Below are 18,919 nucleotides of genomic sequence, written 5' to 3' on the forward strand. Positions count from 1 at the left end.
AGTCGAACTGTGTGCGACGTGAAACATAAACAGTCGGGAGATATCAGATATCAGAGGACCCTGATTTCCTTCTAGGGTCGAAGTTTTAGTTGGTCAAGCCTGAGATCTCATAACGAAAAGAACTCTGCAGCCCTAGTGACAAATAAAATCTATTTTTTTAATATAGAGCGTAATTGATTATTTACAACTCCCATATCCAATAAGTATCGACACTAATCTTCTATGTTTGTCTACGTAGGTATTATTCAAGAATATTCGAGATAAATTGTTTTTGTTCTCGAAGGATGCCACTATCTCTGATTCTATTTAAATTTAAGTACCATCCTGTTTGATTCTCTCGAGGGTCGAAATACTCACTGGCCTCGGGGCCCCTACGAGCCTAGACCCGCCACTGGACGCGCTACGGGGCTACGGGCACCGAAGAAGCGCGGGAGAGTTTATTTTCTCAGAAGCGTAGCGCGGACTCGGTACAGTCTCTGCCGGTACCGGCTGAATAATTTCAACCTCGCGTACTCTCAGAGATAAGCCTACGCACACCGACGCGAACACGATCATCGAGCGTACAGTACACATCACGGAGACTGGGACAGTGCATCTCTTGCTCGATTCAAATAAATAGTTGCTTCCAGCGTTACTCCAATTTTTTATTTACGCCCCGATACTTGTACCCGTTCCGTTTCTGACCACAGAAAGGGCAACGGTCGAAAATACCCATTTTCCTACTCGTTGGAAGTGAAACATTTTTAAGGCCCCATAACACAGTGCGCGCGCGATAAGTGAGTGTATTTTTAATCATTTTTTTCCAGCAAATGATGAATGTTTTTTTTTATAGCCAGCTTTTACAGTGCATCATTAAAAAATTAGGTGTTCCATTAAAAAAAATCATGTTGACCTTGACGTGACTTTGACCGGTCCTTTGAAGGTCAAACGGACACGATCGTTCAATAGAATTTTTGAAACCCTAAAACATTTCTCTAAACCGTTTTTCTCACAAATGTTCCATTTTGGAAATATTTGACTATTTCCATACTTTTGGAGCATCCTGTATGTATATACATATACATGTGTTGTACATATGCATACAAATGTAATAATAGTAATACATGTATATATATATATATTATTTCCGTTTAGTTATTCGCTCATAAATTTATATTCTCCCATATAGATTGCGTTATTGAGTTAAGTTTTCTTTAAAAAAAAAAAAACTAAAAAACTACTGGACCGAATTAGAACAAAATCTAATCAGCTCTAAGTTAAGTTGATACACATCGATTGCATCATCGATCATTTTGATCTAGCTATTAGTTTTTTTAGAAAACGTTAACGAAAAATTTGTTTACATACGTACATACATACGCACACACGCACGCGAACAATTTGTAAAAAATAGGCTAAAATGACTCCAATGACCTTGAAACATGGAGATCTGCTAAAAAATCGATTTTTCATTTTAGGGACAAATACAATAACTTCCCTATAAATCGAGAAGTTAATTATGCAAAAAGCATAAAAGACTCTTAAACGAATTAAATTTCAATATGTTTAAATTGATCTACAATAGAGATAAAATGCTCCAATTTCTTTCTGCGCAAGAATAATCAACACCAAAGCTTTCACTTCCCCGAGAACCGAGACTGGCCATTTTCGAACATTGTCCTATGTCAGCGCAGCGTCGAGTATCGCGTTCAGTTAGAGACTCGTTTGACTGCAAGTACTTCAGACGTCTGTCGGGGGCTTTTGCCAAAGGTCTAACGCCCCTTCCATCTGGATATCTTTCGGCTCAACGGATCGTTTACGATTCCCGACGTTCTGAAGCAGGTTAAGGACCTGCTACCTCGTGGCAGCCGATCGTATTGCGGAAAAATGGAACGTATTTCGCTTCTTTGCGCGTCGAACGGATTAGCCCCATTCTTATCGTTGAAATTCCCGTAGAAAATCCTGACAAAGGAAAAGGACGGAAAGAAAAAGTGGCGCTCGAACTTTACCGCGAGCTATGTATACAGGTATAGCGGGAGTACAGGCGCCATGGGGGAAAGAGGCGTGCAATCAAACGAGATTGAAGGAAGATCATTAATTTCATCCGACAGCGTTTACTTTGCAAAGTGCCAGACGAAACCATTGATTGTCTTTCGAAAGTTTCCGCGAGCCATGGAATTAAATGGGGTTACATGCTCGACCATTGGATTGTTATCGTTCGCGTAGAGACGGTTTAAAAAAGTAAAAATAAGAAATTTTGGTTGCTGTGTTTTATGCTATCGATAACAAGGAATCCTGTTTAATAGTCCGAGAGTCCGCGACAGAAATTGGTGACTCGTTTCATTACACAAATGAACCTGTTTTCCGAAGATGGTATGTCTCCCTAGTTCAGAAATGCTTGGTCTGGCATGAATTCAGTGGTGCAACGCTTCACTATGGCGTATTATAATAATCTGATTTTTGGCCAAAATCATTGCTACTGAAATTTTTAGCGTGTATTGTTGACATACCAAATTCCATTTTGGAAATATTTGACTATTTCCATACTTTTGGAGCAAAGTTTTTTTGCAAATACTTGCAACGTTCGGTTTTACATCATTTTTAATAAGGGACCAACAAACGGCTGCCAGACCGATTTATCACCACTCAAAGTTTGTCAGACCAAATTTTTTTTAACACTATGTATTACATATTGTTTATAGAAAAAGTTTCAGAAATAATGATTTCAGTCAAACTACTTCGTTTTTTCGACAAGGTTTTCCGACTGCCAGACCAACTTTTTTATGCAATTTGGTATGTCAACAACACATTCTAAAAATTTCAGTAATAATGATTTCAATCAAAGATAGATTCATAGAATGTTATTTCTTACATGTTTCCGACTTTCTAGCGGAGCGATGCACCGTTTGTGCTCTGCCAGCCTTGGATTATTTGTATTCTTTAGTAGAAAACAGTGAAATAGCAAAAGGATATTTGTAATGAAATTGGCCGAAATTTAATGTCGCGGGCTCTCGGTCTATAAGTGGCACGAAATTTGCCTGTTCCAGAGACGCGTGGTTATCCCTACTACTGCTTCGAACAGCTGGCGCGCAGCGAGCCTCGGCGTTAAGCCGCCATTTCTCATTTGCAAAGGCTTACGAAGAGGATCGATACATAATAAAAATTGACCCCTTTCGACCCTCTTGGTGACCTCTCCTGCGCCGCGTCTTAGAAATTTGCGGCGGCCTTATTAATTATGTAGCAATCAAGTTTCGACTACCTCCCCCTCTAAGTGACACGATCTGGGCTCGAGCCAGCGCTTCTTACACAGAATTCATCGTATTCCGATCCGCTTGACGATTCGAAAACAAAGTCGGAGCTGCTCGACGAATCGTTACAATCGGGATTAGAATCCAACGACGCCATACAAATGCACGCGATGGCTGCAGTAGCTGCTACTAAGGTCTGACAAATGGAAGGACAGACTCGAGAGATCTACGGTTGTCCCAAAAATGTCATAAGAATTAAGTGGACCGGAAAGTAATGTCGTTTTTTCAATTTGAAATACTTTATCACTCACTAGCTCATTGATTTTTACCGATCTGCCATTCAAAATTTTTACACTAAATGGCAAAAGGCTGTTGATAACGAGGACGATTACATAATTTAATGTAAAATAAACGACATTACTTTCCAGTCCACTTAATGATACATACACAATTATTAACATCTAAGAAATTAGATTGTCTATTTATATAAACAGTGCCACACAAAATAACTGAATGCAAGTCAAAACTCTTGGGGCAACCTAATAGTTGAAGGCAACCTATCAAGATATTACTACGTACTTATAATATACTCATAATCAAAACAATTTTCTAGTTTAACACAACGAAGAGAGAACGGTGAATACTCGACGCTTCGCACAAAAGCGTTTTAAAATCAAATTATTCATCAGATCCTTTCACTTGCTGAGCCTTAACAGAGAGCGCCGTGCGGGAGGGTGCATTAGGGAGTCGTGTACCCTAAGCGCAAGTACTCGCCCTGAATCTTATGAGTAATTGTCTGAGGGTTTGTCGGGCAGTCCGACGGGAACAGAAGCTCGGGTGCGGTCAAAGCGTGGTATGCGTTAGAAAGAAAGACTGGCTGGTCCAATGTAATGTATCGCAGCCAGATGGAACACCAAACACCAAAGGCTGACTTTATCAAATGCTTTCCAAGCCCGACTGTGTGTCACTGGGATGAACGTTTCGAAGCAATCGTCGCAATGGGAAATACGTCTCTCGTCGACCACTACGTTCGCTACCAATGAGAGAAGTCAATTCTCTGCGCTACACAGCTACAAACAAACAGTTGAATCGTGTTATTCGTCGCGGACCAGAGTCGGGCAAAGTTTCGTGTAACGAACGGAAATAAGTAAAAGCGGAAATAAATGTTAAAAGGTAAAACGAAATGTATCATTCGATCGATTAAACCCGAGGACGAATCGCTACATGGAATTTTTATTCCATTGTTCGAACAAAAATCCGCCCAGCTCTGACGCAGGGCTGAACAATGCGTAATCTGAACCAAACAAAGCGTTCCGGTGCCGGATTACATACACCTTTCGTGCAGGAAGGGAGATTAGGTAAACTGTTAGGTTGTTGGCCCGTTATCGCGCTTTGATAACCACTTGCGCTTTTTCCACGTTGCTTGCTGGGTCGGCAGAGCGCTGAGGAGAATAAAGCTTGGTGTGGATGAAGAAGAAAATAAGAGAAATGCGACGTTACCTGTTCTCTGAACTCACCAGGTATTCCTGCTTTCTGACGAATCGGTCCGGAAGCACTCGGAAGTGGTTGGTACCGTCGAGAACATTTAACCAATTTGCTGCTTTGGGTCTCAAAGTTGAGGAACATCTCTTCTTACGAACCCTCGCATCGCATAGTTCTCCTGGGACCACGCAGAGAAGGACAAAACTCTCATCTAGATACAAATTTTGAGTAGAAGTTTCAAGTATGGAATGGCATGTTTCACGCTGAACGAAAATTTAATAAATAGCTAATACGTTGATTTTACTCAAATCGAATCTCGTCCATCTCTGAGACCAGGTCTTTCTATGCTAGAAAGATGATTCGATAATTTTGCCATGTCGAGTTCGTCCGGTTCTATCTACAGTGAGTGTAGAAAGTATTCGTACACCGATCAATTTCCAAAATAACCATGTAAAATTGTAATGTTATTAACTTATTTTTTATAGACAATGACATTCTATATATTCTCGGAAATCTCTAGAATAGATAGATTACAAAAAAAAAAATAGCTATTTATGTAAGTTGCGAAATTAACAAGAAAAAAACAATTAATCGATAGAAATATTGAAGCAATAAGTATTCGTTTAATTTTTAAAACTTCGTTAAAAAAAAAAAAGAAATTTACTATTAAAATTAATGTTTAAAATAACAATGAGAATCCTCAACATGGCAAAACTATGAAACCAATACCAAATACGAATATAAGATACCTGATAGAATACGAGCGTTCCTTAAATCTAACGTTAACACGAAGAAACAGGAGTGAACATTGTTACAAGCGTTTACAGTGTTCCCTTTGTGCGAATTGATCGGAGGAAATTGTGGTTTTCGAAGCGTGCCAGTAAGGACGCATTCGTATGCACGAGAAAATTACAAAATTGGACCACGGATAGACGCACTTTATGCGCGACATTAAATGCACACGATTCTAATACGCTCCGCTGATTGAACCTGATTGCCGTCCGTGACAAAGTTCGGTTTTACAGGAAAGAATAATTTCCTCGTTACGCGAAACTTCGAGATCTCGTTCCGAGCCTACGATAAGAAAGGAATACGCGAAATAAAACAACCGGCCGCGGCGTGTAAACGTGTCGAATCTGAATAATTCCGGTTAATTATCTTTCGGTAATTATCGAAGATGATCCAATAACGGGATCGATACATTTAACTGCCGATTGTTTTATTTTGGTTACCGATCGACGAGCAAACGTTACAAGTAATTAAAAAAATATCCAACGAAGCTTTTTCTCATGTGAACGATGTTACCAACATTTTTAGTAACCCATACAACGCGCGGTGTTTCGTAAATCTTGGCCTTAGAGTAATTCAACTTTCAATTTTAACATAAATAAAATTATTAAATTATTGAAAAAGTGAAAACCTCGAAAAAAAAAATGTAAATCGTATTTTTGTAAAGTTTGTTACTAATTAATGTAACAATTTGGCCAGAATTTTCACACGTAATCGATCATACATACCTCGAAAACGAAACGATAGGCATCGAATTACGAGCAATTTCGGGGGAGCATTAATGGTAGATTTATACTGTCCTTTCCCTTTCATCCTTTAACAACTGTGAATTTAAAACCCCGTTGCTGAACATCAAAGCGGCGCCGCGCGCGTATCATCGTGATCACGGTTACAAAATGAAAACTTTTATATTTTTCACTATGTTTTCATGAGAGCATTACGAATAATTTGATGATGTGTTGAAAGATTTTCTGAAATTATTCGTATAAATTATAAGCGAAATCAAAATCTGATCGCTTTCAAAACAGAAGAAGAAGTAAAGAAAAACACGTCTATCAATTCATACACTTTCAAATAAAAAATAAATTTCGTGAAACTTTGTATTGACCATTGTGCGGCTATTTCTTGTTTCCACCTCAATGTTTAACCTCTTGAGGGATGAATTTTAATAAAGATGATGCACTGACGAGTGAGACTCATCTAAAACTGGATAGTCTCTATAAGTATATATGTATACAGGGTGTCCCGAAAATGTTGTAACACATTGAAAGAGGTGGTTCGTAAGATTTGAAACAACTTTTTCCTTAGCGAAAATGTTGTCCGAGGCTTCGTTGAGGAGATATTAACGGAAAACACTGACCAATCAGAGCGCGAGTATGCCGATGGACCGCCCGCGGTAGCGTATGAGCGGTCGCCTAGCGCGTAGCTCTGATTGGTCAGTGTTTTTCATTAATATCTCCTTAACGAAGCCTCGGACAACATTTTCGCTAAGGAAAAAGTTGTTTCAAATCATTTCCCGAACCATCTCTTTCAAGGTGTTACAACATTTTTGGGACACCCTGTATATGTATATAGTTTCACGAAAAGTACTTTCATTCTTAACCGTGTGAATTGGTATAATATGGTATAAGTTCATGGTAACCACTAGAGATGGCGAGAAAAATCACTAACGGTGATCACACAATCACGATCGCAGTCGTCATTAAACTTCGATCACGACCGTGATCCAGAAGCTGGCGTTTCAGGAGCGATTCATGTTAACCCTTTGCACTCTGCACTAATCTCGTTGCAAAACATGCAAACAGGAATCGCATTACATAAAATAGTTTAACTTTGGAAACGTGTCGTTTTTGGTATTATTAGACTTGATTATAAATTCTTCTAGCTTTCGTGATGCGGCGACACCACTACAAACATAAATCCTTTATGGTGAACTTAGTAAAGTTAGCACCCTCAAATGCAAATTTTGATAAAAATCAAATTACATTCGTTTGTCCACGCTTTGTCCACGTTTGACCAACCACAATTTTCATTTGTCCACCTTTCAGAAAAAAGTTACACCACAAATAAGCCATTTGAAGTCAGCACACCAATATAGACCTTTTTTTAAGGTTTTCTTAACAAACGTGTCCCTTCACATTTTGTCCACTAATGTTTTTCGTTTGTCCAACAAGTATTTTCGTTTGTCCACCCTCCAGAAAAAAGATACACTTCAATTAAGGAGAAATTGCCAGCGATACGCTCGGTTGCGGGTCGTTTGTGTTCGTTTTATCAATTTTGTAGCTAATTATTCCTGTCTGCGCAGAACCACTAACGTTATTCGTTTTTTCAATTAAAGTTTTCGTTTGTAAAGTAAGGCAAAGATATAGGAAAGTTATGCATAGATTAAGAAAATGTAGTATCGCTACTTACACTTACGTATCATGTTCATCAATTTAATAATTATTAAGGTGAATATGTATGTGATATATACCGTTGGATGCAAATTAACAGTTAAAATGCAGAAATTGTTTGTGTAATGGCTATTGTAGCATTCTATTTATATTTTAATTATTTCTCTTTCAATAATATTAATTTATGAAGTGTGTGAAGTGTATCTTTTCTCTGAGGGATGGACAAACGAAAATACTTGTTGGATAAACGAAAAACATTAGTGGACAAAATGTGAAGGGACACGTTTGTTAAGAAAACCTTAAAAAAAGGTCTATATTGGTGTGCTGACTTCAAATGGCTTATTTGTGGTGTAACTTTTTTCTGAAAGGTGGACAAATGAAAATTGTGGTTGGACAAACGTGGACAAATCGAGGACGAACGAATGCAATTTGATTTTTATCAAAATTTGCATTTGGGGCTGCCAACTTCACGAAGCTTTTATGGTGTGACTAACAAAATTTGCTAGACTTACGATGTCCGCTCATATGGGACATCCGAATGCAAAGGGTTAATTGTTATCGTTAGTGTCTCGCTGTCTGCCCTTAGCGGAAATTCAAGAAACTACAAATGAGTCAAATTTAAATTTTAGTAAAATTATATTAACATTGCTTTTAGACTATATTATAATACATATATAATCTAAGAACAACATAATTCGTGAAAAGTGAAAAGAATGTTGTTTACCAATCAGACGCGATCACGAACAATCACGAATCACAGTGAAAAATCATCGTGATTGAATCACGAGTGATTCAAAAGTAGCAGCCCACGCCATCTTTAGTAACCACGAAAAAAAAGAGAAAATTCGAAACGTACACGTGTAAAACACAAACTGGAAGATATCCTCGCTCGACGCTTTCAAGGTTCGCAAGAAAAAGGGCAGAGTACAGACGTGTTCACGATTTTCGCTAGCTCTCCCCATTTTCGTCGCGATCACGGTGATTTCGAGGAGACGAAATTTCCAAGTTCCAACTGTTGCGCAAATCGTCGGGCGCAAACGCAGTTTCGGGGGCGTGGCGAGCAACGAAGGGCCCGGAAGCGGCCGATAACATGCTGTTCTCCATTTTCACTCCCTTTTCCCCTTCGATTTTACCGGCTACCTCCTGGTAGGCAGTTCGTCGGAATCCAGAGCCGTGGATCGTGTCACGAGCAAAACAGAGCCGATGATCGCGAGGGGGTGAAAGGCCGTATCCCAGAAAAGCCCTTGCTCCAGCGTAGAATCCGTCTGTAATCCGAGATACAGAAGTCTGCTTATCGCGACTATCGTTTAAAGCCGTATCACTTGTCTTACTTTAAACTTAAACGGTTCTTTCATTCTCGTTTCGTCCTTTGTTCTTGTCGTATATCGTCGCTAGTCAGCTACACACCGTTACGCGCCGCGCACAATCGAAACCGTCGTTACCGTCGTTCGTCTATTTTTCACATTTTCTCGTCGTGCGAACGCAATAACCTAATATCGCGAACTAAAGAATGATGAACGTTGCGCGACGTTCGCAACATTGATCCGTTCTTAAACAGTCGCGTACACTTTTCTTCGACGACGTACGGAAATATTTGGTAACAGAATGCGCCGCACGAATAGAGAACGTCGCGAATGGTGATAAGAACATGTTCTTCCGGGTCCTGGGCTCGAGTCACCAAGCAACACGCAAAGTGCAAGGTGGTCCCGCGGCGATGCACTTATGCGCTATGCGACAATGAAGAAAAAGTGAAAAAACTTGTGGGAAAATAAATTTTCGACCGATCGTTACCGTCGAATCCGTCGCCGATCGCGCGGAAATATTCGTAATTCTCGATTTTCCAGCGGAAGAGTACCTGAAAACTCGTTGCCATACGAAATCTTGTCATGGTAAGCGATACGAAACGTCAGCTACTCTAATTAACCTTTTCTTTTGCGTTCGTTCGCTGGTTAATTCGTTTACGCTAAGAATAATCGCGACACAACCGCGAACGATTTCGTAAAAATTAAGGTGCAAGCACCGCAATTAACGAATGCCTAGGAAATTCTTGTAACGAGAAATCAAATCATTCCTAACCTCGAAATGACGGCTTTCAGGATGTGTCCGCGTTCTTCGAGGATACTTTCGACGTTAAAGATTGGATCAACAAAACATTCAAGACCGCCGAGGCAGAGGAAAACAAAGATGTAAGTTGTGTAGCGTTACAATGATCTTGACTGCACCGAACCTCCTACTTGCTCAGACTTTTCGAATTTAAACTGCACTGATGCAGTCAGTAAACTAACGGCTTCCATTGCAACGCGATCAATGACATCGCGTGCCTTTTTTGAAGATTATTTTCTACCGTGTCGCGAACGACGATATGGCCCTTGCGATCAACGAACGGCATAAGAGATCTATCGATCGCAGTTTTACGCGGAAACTGTTACGTCAACAACGAAATCGTCAGTGTACATCAATTTGCACTATTGTTTAAATTAAGGATTATTTAAAATAAAATTACGAAGCTTTCGAGTTCAAAAACCGAGCCAAGCATTATTATTTAACTATATTTAGATCTTTGACTTACATCTTCTTTGTTATACAAAAATTAAATCCATTACCTTGAATAGACAAGAAGTTCATATTTCTTTAAAAATGTTATTGAATTAGGCATTCGTTTCATCCTTGGTAATGAAGTTGCAATTATATGTGCAACAAGTTAATGGAGCTTTAGAGGAGACTAGTCAATCTGTTCTTTCGAGTCTGCCAAGGGTTCTAAGGGATACACAGCTTTTGCAGCAAGAAGCTTTAGCTTTGAGAGAAAAAATGGTTGCTGTTAAAGAAGAAATTGAAAAGGTCTTGTTTTTAATATTCATCAATGGATCACAAGACGTGTGCAAGATATATCTTATACCAATGGTATTTATTAAACAGGTAGAGAAAGACACAGCATCGTCTATGGCAACCTTAGAAAGAATAGATAGGATAAAAACAGACTTGGAAGTTGCTAAGCAGGGTTTACACGAGGCTGACAATTGGAGTGTCTTAGCCAATGATGTTGAGGAGGTATATACGGTAGAGCAAAAGGAAAGAATGTTGCATAGGTTTCTGTTACTATTAACATTTCAGGTATTCGAGTCAGGAGATGTAGAAGTTATTGCAAATAAATTATTTAGTATGCAGAAGTCACTGGCAATGCTTGTAAATGTTGTTGATTATGAAGACAAAAAGTTACAATTAGAAGGTTTAAAAAATCGATTAGAAGCAATGGCTAGTCCAAAATTGGTTCAAGCATTTACTGCTGCAAATTTGGGTAAATTTGATGAATTACATAACATATTTCGTAATTTTGTAGAATTTACACCTAATGTTTACATTATAAAATGTTTAGAACAATCCAAAGTTTATGTGGATATTTTTAGTAAAATGGAACGTCTACCACAACTTCTTAAGTATTATCATAATTGTTTGAAAGTATCGTTAGCGCAAGAATGGCGCAGAACTATCGAATTGGCACAGGATGAAAATGCAACGTACTGGCTACACAATTACTACGATAAACTACTATCTAGTTGGCACGATCAGGTAGTTCTTTTATCTGTGAATTCGTTATTACTATCTGGCCAGATTCGATGTTATATTTTTTTTAAGTACCATATTTGATAAAGGTTAAGTGGTGTCATCAAGTATTTCCAAATACTTCGATCGATGTTCTAATCGAAGTATACGCCGATCTTCTGAGAAATTTAGATCCAGGCATTCCAGAATGCATAGAAGCAGTTTTAAAGCAACATTCGACTGCTATGCAGCTCTCTCAATTGCTCGAACTTAAACAAATTACAAGACACTTCGCGGTAAATCTCAGCGGTGCGATCGAGGCATCGTCGCATGGAAAATTGGAAAATCAAAAATTACTGTTGCTAGCGCAAGCGATATATGCACCTTATGTACCGTATGTCACGAAATATAATGTTTACGAATCTGCACAACTGGAACATCGGCTTCAGTCTATAGATCGTACACAAGACGATTTAAGCGAAACGATTAATGTTCTTTCTCTCACTATTTCGAGAGTAATGGAATATGCAAGCGAGGCTAATAAAAGATGCAAAATTTTTACGGACGGTTGTGGGTATCCTGGTTTATTAAAATCATTGAATGTATGTTGTTTCGAGTAAAATTTTGCCATGGAAAATTTGTCGAATATGTATAATAAAAATATTCCCTATTTTCATAGAATTATTTTAACAAATATCTTGAAAAATATCAAGCTGCTGTGAGGCAATTAGAACGCAAAAAAGTAAAACACGAGGATTGGAATCTATTTCAAATGTGTCTCACTTTTATGCAAACTATAGGTAATGCATGATATTTTTAGCTACTTTTTATAAATTTACGATCAAATGTATATCTATATGTAAATTAATTTAGGCGATCTTTTGGGCCAAGTTCAACAGTTCGAAAAGTCCTTAGTAATCGATATAACCGAAGCTAACAACAAACTGCAAAGTGCAACAAGTAGTGTCTTCAATCAGTACAAAAAGTTACTTTTAAATCCATCGAGTCAAACTGAACTAGAGAACCTTGTTGCATCTTTTCAAAAAGGTAATACTAACCAAGTAATAATATCAGGTTTCGATTAGGAAGTTACCACATAACATTATCACAATTATTTCCTTTACAGAGGAAAAAACTATTCTTGATTCAATAATAAAGTCCATACATAAACTCTGCTCAGATTTGCATCATGCTACGTACGAAGTGATTTTTGCTCCTATTTTTACTCAATTGTTACTAGTACAAAAGGCACCTGCATGGTCAACAGAATTTAATAAAATGACTCATCTAAGCGCAGATTTACCTGATTATAGTTTTGCACCTCAGGAATATATAACTCAGGTTGGACAATATTTGATGACATTGCCACAGCATTTAGAACCATTCCTGCTAAGAGAAAATCCAAGTTTAACTCAAGCATTAAAAGCAGCAGATCCACAATACGCACAGGGTTTAACCGAATCTGGATTCACTGGTATTTTGTTAGATATTATTGCTAAAGGGATGTGTCAAATGTTTCTAGATCAAACTTTAGGAATTTGTCACTTGAGCTCTGCTGCATGTAAACAACTTGCTACTGACATAGGTGTGTGGAGTAATGCATTATATAAATAAAAAGTAAAATATACTCGTGTTATCAAATTAATCATTAAAACTATATTATAGATTACCTTGGTAATGTGTTAGAAGAACTTGGTCTCTCCTTGTCAGAAAATCTACAACACATGTCTCTCTTACTGAGATTATCACCGGAAGATTATCAAAGCGGCAGCTCCGGATGTAATGCCAGGGTTGTAGCTGCTGTTAGACAGATGCGACATATAACATCTTCTGGTTGACCATACCAAAGGATGGGCAACCAAGATGCAGATCGTATAAATGTACACCAAATACCTGTTGCGGTAACTATAATTCAGTGATTTATTCATACAATCTTTTGTATAAAAGATTAATACATAAACAAAAGTCTACATATTTCGTGTATAAAGAATTATAATACCTCAGTATAAACAAAATATATATTTATATGATTTTAGAAACCATCGTTAAATTTTTATTTTACCAGTTACCTGTAATAGCCCGACGCGGGTGCTAATTCTAATAGATTTGTACTCTTTGTTTTCATAGAAAAATATTCTTTCATCTTAAGTAAAAACATATACTTAAATACTCCTTCCTTTAATGCGCGAAAGATTTAATTACGTAAAATATTTCTATTATCAATTGCAAACACTTTATATTAGAAATATACTTCTTGTTAAAGAAATAATAAGTATATTAGAATCCCCGATTTATTATTCCTGCAATATGGTATCTACGATTATGTTTATTGCATCTTCCATAGATCTGAAATGAGAAGAGTATCATCTCTGTATTTTTACTGATAATATAAAATTGAAAATATGTTATACCTGTCAAAGGGAGTGTCGTAAGACCATTCGTGGTTGTGTGTTTTGAATGATAACGTTATGTTTTTAAGTTTATTGATAAGTGTCTTATCAGATGACTTAACCATTTTATGAATTATTACTAGAGCCGAAAGCGTGTCGATCTGAAATATAACATTACGTGTAGTAAGTTATGTAGGATAGTAATACAAATAAACAGTCCAAACATACACACTTTTGTATAATTTGTTATTGTTTTTGTTAACACCTGAACACTCAATGGTTGGTATTTTTTTGTAATGAAAATGATTTTCAATATCTTCGTTGCTAAGTATGGGAAATTTGTTATTAAAATATTTTCCTTCGTAATAGGTTTGTTTTGGAGTGTACTAGTCATGTTTATGCTTATACTGCTTATTGCAGTGTTAAGCATAAAAGTTATATATGGGAGACACATTCTCTGGTCATTAAAAGTGCTCTTAACAACAGTAAAATATTTTTGTGTCAATTCATGCAGTATTCTTAAATTCTGTAACAATACATAAGATACTTCAATGCGAATACTACCTTTTTTAAATCTAAAATAATGGAGTAAATACTTACATTTGTTTGTTTGGCCAGGATGTTTTCGTCACACTTGGTTAAAGTAACCATTACAGTGCATACAAAATTTGGAACAATAACTTTTAACAAATTTGGTTCTTGGTTTTCATAAGCCATTTTGCTAAAATCTAACAACTTCATTGATGCATCAAACGCATCATTTAAAAAAATTACACCTCTTGCCATAGTTAGACATTTACAATACAAAAGTACAATATCACAACATAACTTTGGAGTACTATTGCATTCCTTTAGCAGCAAATTTAACATATGAAAAGTACATTTCATTAAATCTATACAAATTTCATGACTGTCAGTATCCACATCTATGTGTGGTACTATTTCCCTAAGTTAAAAATGCAATGCAAATTATGAAGGTTTTTAAAATACACTTGAAAATAAGTAATTTATTTACATACTTTGTAATCCACAGCAACATTTCCGTAATATATTCGGAAGCATCGAACACGTCTTCCTTATCCAGCATGGAGACCATTGATATGTATTCATTAAAAAACCTCACAACTAAATCTTTGGATATTACGTTATTTATATTGTAGTCGTTCTCTAGTTCTTTATGTATGAAAGTTCTCCATTTATGTAAACTCTCCCAAAATTTGAGTACATCTTGATGATATTTATTCATTACGACTGATCGATATTCATCATGCAGTAAATGTTTTAAAATACGAAGACTTAACTCTAATCCCCTTTCGTTAATTTTGAAGACATCTGAGTCATTACAAGTGCCCTAAAGTAATTGTTTATTAGTGCCACGTTATATTACGAACGTATGCATTACGTAATACCTGTACCTCATTAATTTGTATATTAATATTTAAAGACTCCATGAAAAGATTTGTTAGTGCAAATAAAACCGCTTGTCCTTTATTCCACTTTAGAAGAACATATATAACTGTAAAAATTGTATCATCAGAGATAACGGGATCATACAATTGTTGTTCTAACATCTCTAAAATTTCACTTCTATTGAGAAAAAACTTTGGCGGTATCAAAGAAAATAAAAATATCACTGAATCGTTTACCGGAGTTTCCTGGAAAGAAAATCATATACATAAAAAATATTAATATTAAAGATTAATTATGTAAAAATTACCTTAAAATATGTGAAAAATTGTGGCAGAATATTGGCAATTAATTGTAAAACTTCTATCTCTTCCATAGTGAAATTTTCTTCATCTATGGTCTTTAGATTTGCTACTAAAAGCATAGCAATAACGTCAATATATATTTGAACATCTCTGTAACTATTGGGGTCACTCTCCACTTCGTTCACATTTTCTGTTAAAATAAAGATAATCAATTATTCGAATGTAATATTTAATACAACTATATATGTTATTACCATCTATGCAATTATTTTCGTCATTATTCAGTTTAGCTTTCTTGCTACGTGTACTCTGTAATATTTTCGTGGAAGGCAAACATTCCATTTCCTCTTTTATCATAGGTAAAATGGTTTTGATAAGCTTTACAGATACATTCCAGTTTATAATAAATTTAGAATGAAGACAAAATCTCCTAATTGCCTTTATATTATTTCTTCCTATGTAGACAATTTCTTCTGTTATTTTACAATTGTCTATATCGTTTAAAGAAATACGCTTCCAAAGAAGTTTTATTAATTCCACTAACAAAATAGTGTCTTCGGTAGTCTAAAAATATGTATAAAATAACATTCATTATTATCTACGCTTATAAACATTTACACGTTAGCTGAATGCTCATATACCTCTAAACGATCGAGAATGTACGTCAGTGGTACAATATCCCAGAAAGGCATTCCAAGTTGATTTTGTGCATGCCATAGGAGTTCGATTAGGGCTTCTAATACGAATTTATCTTCATCATAAATACTTTGTGCAAAATTTGGTAGAAAATCCCTAACTATTCTGTGAGATCGGTCCTTAATTAATATTTTCTTCAAGCCAATGAAAACATTTGCTCTCGTTTCTGGGCTACTCGAACATTTTGTATAATTTAGTAATATAGATAACCAATCGCGAATAATATTTTTTGGAACACAGCTCCAATGTTTTTCTAACATTTGAAAAAGACCCTGATAATGTTTGGAGTTGTAAAAAATTAGTGATCAAATAAACAGTTGTTAAAACATATTTAAAAAAGCTTGACAAATCAAGGATAAAAGTTAGCTTACATTCATGGTAACATTGCACACTTGATAATTAGGATCTTTCAAGAGATCAGTTATTGTGTTATAATACTTTTGAAGGTAAACCGTGTTTCTACTTTTTGCAGTATATGGATAGTGTATAGAGTTTGTCACAAAAAGAATTTCTACTGCATTACATCTAATGTAAGAACCAGGAGCCTGTGAAAGAGATTGTATTTATCGTTTATCATAAACTGAATGTATTATTTTTCCATTAATACCTTCAAGTGTTCCCAAAGTAAAGGTTTACATTGATTGTGAATCATTAGTCTTACTGCTTGATTTTTGCTCTCGTGAATGGCAGTAAGTATTGAAAGCAGATTTTTACCAAGCTCTCCTCTTCCTGCTGGATTTCTATGTGCACGGAAACAATGGAAAATAATATCCCTTAGACAATTTTCAGCAATGAATTTTTTCAACTTTGCAGATGCATTTAACCATCCTGTTGTATACAAGTCTGCATACAAAATAATGTTGTTGCGTCCTATATCCTGTAATACTACCTTCACATTGTTATGTATCCCCTAAAAAATCTTAATGTTAATTCTATTTCATACACAAGTGATATAAATATATATAATTATAATCTTCACCAATATATGTTGCTCCCCAAGCGTAAGTAAGTATAACATTAGCTTCTGACCTTCTTCAAGTGTCATCACAGATTTCTCACGAACAAGTTTAAGTAATTCTTGTACATCTTCTATAGATTTCAATAACTTGAGTGTGAATCTTATGTCATACAAACGTTTTATGTGTTGCTAAAAAGTCAATCAAGGAATTATTTTAATATCATTTGTATATTTATATCATATCAAATATTTATATCATATTTAATATATAATTACCAATGAAGATTTGCAACCTTTAATGAGATATTTCACTGCATTAATTATCACTTTTTCCTTCCATGCCATATCTAATTTCCACCATTTTTCCAATAGGTAAGATATTTCATTTTTAGCCTTAGAAAGTTTTTACTTGCAATTAATTAAAAAAGAAACAATGTTAAATATAGTGTATTGTAAGAAAACACCAACCTGTTTGTCCTTTATACTTGGTAATACAATGGAATGTAATAACATAATATTCTGCAACAAAATACTTGGTATAAATGTTCGTCTTACAATTGTTTCAAGCGCCATTACAGTTATAGTACGAATCAATTTAATCATAAGGTTATATTCCTGAAATACATAAAATTTGTTAAATGAAGTAAAAGTTATAAATGAGAATAGTTAAGTTTGTATAAATGTTCCTACTTTCACATGTTTATTTTTGTTTTCTGATGATTGCGTACATAATTTTTGAGCTTCCAATAGTATGGCTTTCGTATGTTTCCATAGCTCACAAAGTTCATCTTCTGATAATACCACAATGTTTTTCACATTATGATTCTAATAAAAAAATTCATTGTTAATAGTTTGTGATTACATTATGCAACCATTAAAATATATCTTGATAATCAAAAGTTTGATGAAAGGTTATGGTAAACACTTCTGAAGTAAACCAATATTGTCAATAACAAAGTATAATTCTTTAATATTTATAAATACCAGTTTATCACATATGCTGCTAGCAGTTGCACCTTTACTTTTTAAAATGCGAAACAATACTTTATCTCTCATGAATCCACGTTGTTGCAACATGTTTCTTAAAAATATGATTACGACTCTATTTATTAAAATTATATTTACGTCAACTCTGTACGCATTTTATTATAATCTGAAATAAAAACAAAATATACAATTTACTGCAATCACATTCGATAAATTTTATTCGACGATAATAAACTAACAAGAAAATGCGAATTATTTTAAGTTAACTTATACTTTCTCGCATTGTTATGGGTACATAATTGCACATAACGCGTAATCTGCAAATCCTCGATATAGAGAATTGCAATTTATCCTTAATAAACATACAAGTGCACATGTTTTCTATTGTATGTACACAAAAGCTTTAAAAAAAAAAGACGTACGGGAATGGTGAGAATTTCACTTCGCGCATATCCAATATCATCGGTTTATCATTGCATAACATTAAGTATAATGATAAAAACAATGAACTCTTGCACTTTCGTACGGTATTTATTATAAAACTCAATTTTTATAAATAAAACCTTCACTTATATTTATTACTTCATGAAAATCGCCATATTGATCTAACAGTTCGTCAAATTCAACATGATTTAGTTCAGGTGTTTTTCGAGAAATGAGTTCCCGACGGGAACAAGTACTGTTGCGTGCATTTATAATTATTTATTAAACAATAAGCATAATTTAGGTAGCGTTGTCCGATTTC

At 35.5% G+C, this 18,919-nt stretch overlaps 2 protein-coding genes across 4 annotated transcripts; one reads left to right on the plus strand and one right to left on the minus strand.

Annotated features, from left to right (window-relative positions):
- The first annotated feature begins 9,542 nt into the window (after positions 1–9,542).
- Positions 9,543–13,707, plus strand: LOC128892980 (conserved oligomeric Golgi complex subunit 7). Its single transcript, XM_054153663.1, has 11 exons — positions 9,543–9,780; positions 9,988–10,077; positions 10,544–10,729; positions 10,808–10,939; positions 11,003–11,186; positions 11,265–11,458; positions 11,542–12,033; positions 12,111–12,231; positions 12,305–12,478; positions 12,558–13,016; positions 13,097–13,707. The coding sequence occupies exons 1-11, from the start codon at positions 9,778–9,780 to the stop codon at positions 13,267–13,269; spliced, it is 2,208 nt and encodes a 735-aa protein (XP_054009638.1). The 5' UTR covers positions 9,543–9,777; the 3' UTR covers positions 13,270–13,707.
- On the minus strand, positions 13,639–18,881 carry LOC128892978 (condensin-2 complex subunit G2-like). Of its 3 annotated transcripts, none has more exons than XM_054153660.1 (17): positions 18,597–18,780; positions 18,172–18,340; positions 17,878–18,012; positions 17,656–17,802; positions 17,464–17,580; positions 17,209–17,376; positions 16,837–17,139; positions 16,601–16,774; positions 16,175–16,501; positions 15,788–16,097; positions 15,539–15,723; positions 15,237–15,476; positions 14,841–15,172; positions 14,422–14,767; positions 14,054–14,347; positions 13,843–13,982; positions 13,639–13,777 (listed from the first exon to the last, which is right to left on the minus strand). In XM_054153660.1, exons 2-17 carry the CDS (start codon positions 18,262–18,264, stop codon positions 13,726–13,728), a joined length of 3,363 nt encoding a protein of 1,120 aa, XP_054009635.1. In that variant the 5' UTR covers positions 18,265–18,340; positions 18,597–18,780; the 3' UTR covers positions 13,639–13,725. The 3 variants fall into 3 exon arrangements, with proteins under 3 accessions (XP_054009635.1, XP_054009636.1, XP_054009637.1); XM_054153661.1 differs by having other exon boundaries at positions 18,414–18,780; XM_054153662.1 differs by lacking the exon at positions 14,054–14,347 and having other exon boundaries at positions 18,597–18,881.
- Positions 18,882–18,919: the final 38 nt, after the last annotated feature.

The sequence above is a fragment of the Hylaeus anthracinus genome, unplaced genomic scaffold (genome assembly GCF_026225885.1).
Source record: "Hylaeus anthracinus isolate JK02 unplaced genomic scaffold, UHH_iyHylAnth1.0_haploid 2, whole genome shotgun sequence".
Taxonomy (NCBI): Eukaryota; Metazoa; Arthropoda; class Insecta; order Hymenoptera; family Colletidae; genus Hylaeus; species Hylaeus anthracinus.

Excerpts from the sequence above, each read along its gene's own strand:
- LOC128892978 (XM_054153660.1), bottom strand. The coding sequence starts at position 18,264 with ATGTTGCAACAACGTGGATTCATGAGAGATAAAGTATTGTTTCGCATT. Across the intron at positions 17,803-17,877 it reads ACAAAAATAAACATGTGAAA|GAATATAACCTTATGATTAA; the intron begins GTAGGAACATTT and ends TATGTATTTCAG. Across the intron at positions 16,502-16,600 it reads TGTGCAATGTTACCATGAAT|GGTCTTTTTCAAATGTTAGA; the intron begins GTAAGCTAACTT and ends AAACATTATCAG.
- LOC128892980 (XM_054153663.1), top strand. Across the intron at positions 11,187-11,264 it reads ATTTACTGCTGCAAATTTGG|AACAATCCAAAGTTTATGTG; the intron begins GTAAATTTGATG and ends TAAAATGTTTAG. Across the intron at positions 12,034-12,110 it reads GTTTATTAAAATCATTGAAT|AATTATTTTAACAAATATCT; the intron begins GTATGTTGTTTC and ends CTATTTTCATAG.